The 6,058-nt window shown below is 34.3% G+C and overlaps 1 protein-coding gene across 1 annotated transcript; it reads left to right on the forward strand.

Moving 5' to 3' along the window:
- Nucleotides 1-420: 420 nt before the first annotated feature.
- Nucleotides 421-5,563, forward strand: LOC104548525 (histone-lysine N-methyltransferase EZH2-like; the record flags this gene model as incomplete). Its single annotated transcript, XM_010194572.1, has 4 exons — nucleotides 421-537; nucleotides 1,059-1,187; nucleotides 3,950-4,066; nucleotides 5,443-5,563. Coding segments are annotated over exons 1-4 (484 nt in total), but the record flags the coding sequence as incomplete, so codon positions are not given.
- Nucleotides 5,564-6,058: the final 495 nt, after the last annotated feature.

Here is a 6,058-nt window from a genome sequence, read left to right on the forward strand (position 1 = left end):
TCTGTCTGCCATGAACATAGCTGTCCAGAAGTTGATTTACAAGACTGCTTGCAAGGATTCCGGTGTGTATCTTTGCAGTAGGAATCTTTATTTATATTGCTTCACCCCTTTAAATCCATTAGGTACTGTATAGAGGCATTAGAGGTGCTTAAAGCGCTGATTGGTAATTAAAATTACTGTTTTCCAGTGTCTATCACTTAAGTATGAGTTTTTTGGGGTTTTTTTGTGTGGGGTTTTTTTTTGTGTGCATTGAATTGGAATGATATTGCATATGTCTGATTGAAAGGAATTCAAGGAATTAGATGTGAAAAGTATTAAAGAAATGTCTCAGTCCTACCTAACTTCACTCTTAAGTTCCTCTGTAAGCAGCGGAATCAGATATGGTAATATTAACATGACGTTGTCTCTTGTAGGATAATCATGGGTCAAACCGGAAAGAAATCTGAGAAGGGACCAATTTGTTGGCGAAAACGTGTGAAATCAGAATATATGAGACTGAGGCAGCTCAAGAGGTTCCGACGTGCGGATGAAGTAAAGGTATGTCTTTTGGTTCTATTGCTTTAAAATGATACAAAAATAGATTTAGTCTGAAGTATGAGTTGTCCTGCAGTTAACATCTGCAGTAACAATTTCATTAAATACTTAGTTAACATACTGAAAACTTATTTCTAAAATCACAGGGTTCAGGTGAGTATGATATAAATATATGTGATTGAATAAGGTGTGCTAAGTATCAGAGGAAACTATGGAGAAGATATATGGCAACTTCTTTAGCTTATATACCCTTTCTAATTCCATTTAGAATTTAATTCCATGCTAAACCTCTTAGTCTGTAACATGAGAACATGGTTGAAGTGAAACAACAGGGATAGTGAACTATATTGAACCTCACTGATGTTTAAAAAAATTTGGATGGTTGAGTTTAGAGCATTTTTTAATTGGTTTTGTTTTTCGTTTGGGGCTTTTTTTAGTACATATTATAATAGCTTAAGAGACTAGCAGGTGAATTTAGAATCTTTGATTTATTTGTAATATTTACAATTGTGATTAATTTTTAGAGTATGTTTAATTCTAATCGTCAGAAGATACTGGAAAGAACTGAAATCTTAAATCAAGAATGGAAACAACGTAGGATACAGCCGGTTCACATCATGACTTCTGTGAGCTCATTGCGCGGGACCAGGGAGGTTGGTTAACATGTGTTGTGGTAATTCCACTTACAAGGTTGTTAGCACGTTTTTGTTTATTTACTGGAAAGTTGGCTGTTCTTTATTTTACTTTATTTTTTTCCAGCATGACATGACTTGGCAGCTGAATACCTTTTGTATGAGTCTTTTAAAGAATTAATGTATTTACTTTGATCATGTGACTTCTGGAAAGTCATAACTACGTAGCAGGCTACCTAGCTTTGAACAACACACTAAAGTGTGTTTATTCCTGATAATACTTGGATCATACCTCAGCATCCTTTATTCAAACTGGTTTATCTCTCAAATATATTGGGAGTTTAATCTTGTTTCTGCTGGAGTTGACCCCCAGTGGTACAAATGAGTAGTTACTTTGGTTCTTACTGGGTTAAAGCACATGAAAACTGTGAACATACCCACTTGACAAAGTCTTCATTATATTAATTAAGTAATCTTTATATTAATTATTTAATTAAAGGTTCTAAAAGAAGTTGAGTTGATACACCCATGTGTTGCACAAGTAGACTGGACATTAAATTTGTGAAAAACGCTTCCATGATTGTGATGCAATTTGAGCACTCAACCTGGCTTTTGGTAGCTCAAACAGGGGTTTAAGCCTATTCCAACTTTCTGTATTTAGCCCAGGTTAATTTATCTTCTTCCTCAGTTGCTCTTTAGGCACTTCTCCAAACCAAGCCAGTTTGAAGATGTTTCATGTGTGATAATCTAAAAAGCCAAATCTTTTCAGTAGAATAAGAATGAAGACTTTACAGTGAATAGGTTAAAAAACAAAACAAAACAAAACATTTTCTCTTCAAGGAAATTTTCCTTTTAATGGTTAAACATGGTTGAATATGCCGTTACTCATGTACAGTTCTGTACCTATTAAATGGCACTGTAGGATCTGAACTTTTGATAATAATTGATGCAGGTACACATCCAATTTTCACTTTTTTTGTTAGTGAAAGATCATTCCTCACCATTCCTCTCTTTTAAAGCTTGATTCACTATTCTTTTATGTTAATTTCCTGTCTGGATTGATTTCCTGCCTGAATTGATAGAGCACACCAATTACTGCATTCAAATCCAGTCTCTGTCTCATGAATCAGAACGCTAACACTTGATTTAAGATTGCCATAATTTTTAGTGAGAGAAACTAGACAAAGAAGTGGTGTGGCTTTTAAAAGATTATTTTAAAATCTCTCTTTCTTAAAATGCTGAATTTCTTCCAAGTTGCATAGGACACTGGCTAGAAGTTTAGTAGCATGATGGAAAGGTTTTGTGAGAGACTTCATGTCTCCTGAAGACTGCAGGTCATTGCTGGTAACAAACGTTTTCTCCAGTGGCCGGTCCGGTCAGTGTAAATCAGTAACCATAACATGTCCTGTGCTAACCTAATAAACATTACGCTGAGTTCCATATCAAAACAACGGGGCAACATAGCTGAGGTTTAGTACCAAACACTTGGAGTCATTTTGACATTGTTCATTTGCCAGCCTGCGACTTCTAGTTCCAAAGATATAAAACTATAAAAATACTGTTATTTTTCTTTAAAAATGCATGAAAAATATGCTAGAAGGCTTCTAGCTAGAACATAAAACATTAACCTGAAATGGGAATGAAACACTAGAGTAGCACAGTGTCTTGAGTATTGATGTACACAGCAGAAATCTAATTTCATTTGCTGCAGATTAAAAAGAAAATAAATAAATCTGGCTTGTGTCATTCTACCGGGGTACTGTCTCTGTATGCTGTTTGTTACATTACTTTGTGTATTTCTTTAGAAATGTGAAGCTCTGTTCATCTTTCCCTTCTGGAAAGGAGAAAGATCTTTTGTCTCCACTTCCTTTTTTCCTTTCAGGTAGCTATGATAGCTGTTCTGAACTTTGTTTTACCTACCTCCAAATCCTTTTTGTTGTACTTTCCCAAGCTTTGTATGTTCCTGTCTGCTTTTGTTTGTAACTTTTTTCAGAGTTCTTCATACTGCTGTCCGAGTATTTGAGAAAAGTTGACCTGTGTCTGTAACTGTTAAATAGATGCAAGAATAACCTAGAGGTTGTCTGTATTTCTATGGCATGTTTGTCTTTTGGAGGCTGCATAAACCTCTGAATGTCTGAAAAAAGCCCTGTAGCTAAAAAGCTCATTGATGTGTCCAGATTTGCATATTAAATGTTAATTTTCATTTTTACACTGTAAGCAGTGAGCATAATCAAATGTTTCAGAATAGGATAAAGATAAGCGGACAATAATGGGGAAACAGGGCAGGGATTAACAAGACACATGGTTGATTTATTTCCATAAAATTTCTTGCTGGCATTAAAGTAAAATTTTTTTTTTTTTAACAAAAAATAATACAAGATTTCTGCAATGTGTTGACTTGGAGCCAGTTGCCTCTCTGATGGCTGGAGTAAATACTCTAACATCAGTGTAGCAGCAACAGATACTAAATCTGCTTTGAGATCCCAAACTTAATTTATACTGTAAGTTGAATAGTCTTGAGTAAATTACTATCACAGCCACTTAAGTGGAAAAAAAATAATAAAAGGTAAATAAAGGTATTGTCATAGAAATAATTATTTACTCTGTTTTCCTGCTAAACCTATTCTTATTATCATGCCCTAAAATTCTGATGCATTTTTCAAAAGCTGATGTGGCTAATTTTGAAAAACACTTTGAATTTTGTACGTTGTAGAGTGTTCTGTTGTATTTTCTTTTAGTTTCTGGTGTTGCTGAGTAAGTATAACTTCAACCTTTTATTTCAGTGCTCTGTTACCAGTGACATTGATTTTCCAAAACAAGTCATCCCACTGAAGACTCTCAATGCTGTTGCTTCTGTGCCTATAATGTATTCTTGGTCTCCCCTTCAACAGAATTTTATGGTAAGTTTATAAAAGTGCTGGGAGGAGCGGTTAGTTTTAGAAATAAACCAGCAAAAAGTCTGTTGATAAGTCTCCTTATCTTTTTGGTATTGGTAGTACAGCAGTAATAATCAGGAATAGGCTGCCTCAAATAAGATAAATTTAAAAAAAAAAAAGTAACTGATTGCAAACTTAACTTCTGTCTTCAGTGAACCTAAATATCACTAAAACCTTGCTGTAAAGAGACAGTAAGGTTATTTAATTCAGGTGACCAATTGTCTTGTGTGGCATTTACCAGATGTAGATTTATTTGAAAGCATATAATTAATGTAATGAGAAATGCTTTCTGATGGATATGAATGTCTTTATGTAAGACAATCAACCAATGTACCTGTAGCTGAATAATATTTCTTATGGAATAAAGAGAACTTAATCCTGAAATAGTCTCACCACATAGTGGTCATTGTTGTATAGTGACCAAGTGTAGCCTTTTCTTCTGATGAGCTTCACTGTTTGTAGAAGCCATAATGTTGGATTTCTGATGTAGGTATTTCAGTTATTTGAAAAGCTTAGCTTATTACAAATCTTGTCACGTTGTTTTGTATACGATAACCTGACTGGTTATTGTGATCATAATCATAGCAAAGTGGTTTAAATAATCAGTTTTATCAGTGTATGTGCAGACTTCTTTCACACATTTTTCTGCTTGCTTTAAATTCATCAGTGTCTGGATATTTTGCACTGCTGCAAAATCATGATCAGCATGAAAGTTTAAATTATTTTCTTAACAATAGAAGGTTCTTCTGTAGTATTGGAAGATACAGCTGAGCATCAAGGTCTGTAAATTCTACTGATAAAACATGGGAGTATTAAGGAATGCAGTCTATATGCAGACAAAAAATGATGGTGGAGTTCAGATTAAATTGTGAGGCGTGTTTCTGTGCTTGCTGTTTAGACAACTTGAATTTTGAGTCTTTTTGTGTTATATTTTCTTATCTCTGGCAAAGCAATGGAGGTGTAGTTTCCATTGCATGTTACTGTGGAAGAGAACCAAGGAAGAGAGAATGAACTTACGAAATGCAAACTTCCAAAGTGGGTAGTGTACTGTGTATCAATAGTAAGCTTTGTGGAAGCACCCTGCTAACCTTAATGTTAGAAGCTAGTGTCAGTATCTTCAGCCAGTCACCATTAGTACAAAAAAATTGTTGAATGAGGGTTGTTGAATTGCTGAATAAAGCTTTTGGTTTTTTTAACTAGTTAATGGTAAATATGCTAAAGCAATGAAGCCAGTTAGTTAACTGTGAATAGCTAGACATTTGTAGATTGTGAAAATAGCAATGCAGAAATGGCCAATTGAAAATGCAATTTAAATTTGTTTGATTATAACTTGTTACTAGGTAGAGGATGAAACTGTTTTACATAACATTCCGTATATGGGAGATGAAGTGCTTGACCAGGATGGTACCTTTATTGAAGAACTGATCAAAAACTATGATGGGAAAGTGCATGGAGACAGAGGTGAGCCCAAACACTCAGGTATACTAATCAGTTCTTACTACATAAATAAATTGTTGTTGGTGTTGCTTGTTAAGGCTTGATGCTTGATTGTTACAGTAATATCTCTAGATTCCCTACATTGGATAAACCTTGGGTATAACAATATATAAATATATTGCTTTGCATTTTCATATGGCTGCAAAGTATTAAAGTAGTAATATGGAGAAATTAAACACATTAACGTTTTCCCTAGACCATGTAGTGATTCATCATAATGCCTAGCTGCAACTTGGAAAAGTTCTTGGTCTTCAATGCTTAGAGCTTTGCAATATAATGACAACACTTGTAAATACAATTTGATAGAATAACCTCTTTTGGATTTTGTTTTTGGGTTTTTTGGGGCTTTTTTTTGTTTGTTTGTGTTTTTTTTACCTTTAAGGAAATTAATAGCTGTTTAAAATCCACCTTTCTGTAAGTCAGCTTATAGACCAAAGTTGTATCCTTCCACTATACATA

The sequence above is a fragment of the Mesitornis unicolor genome, unplaced genomic scaffold (assembly GCF_000695765.1).
Source record: "Mesitornis unicolor isolate BGI_N332 unplaced genomic scaffold, ASM69576v1 scaffold33420, whole genome shotgun sequence".
NCBI lineage: Eukaryota > Metazoa > Chordata > Aves > Mesitornithiformes > Mesitornithidae > Mesitornis > Mesitornis unicolor.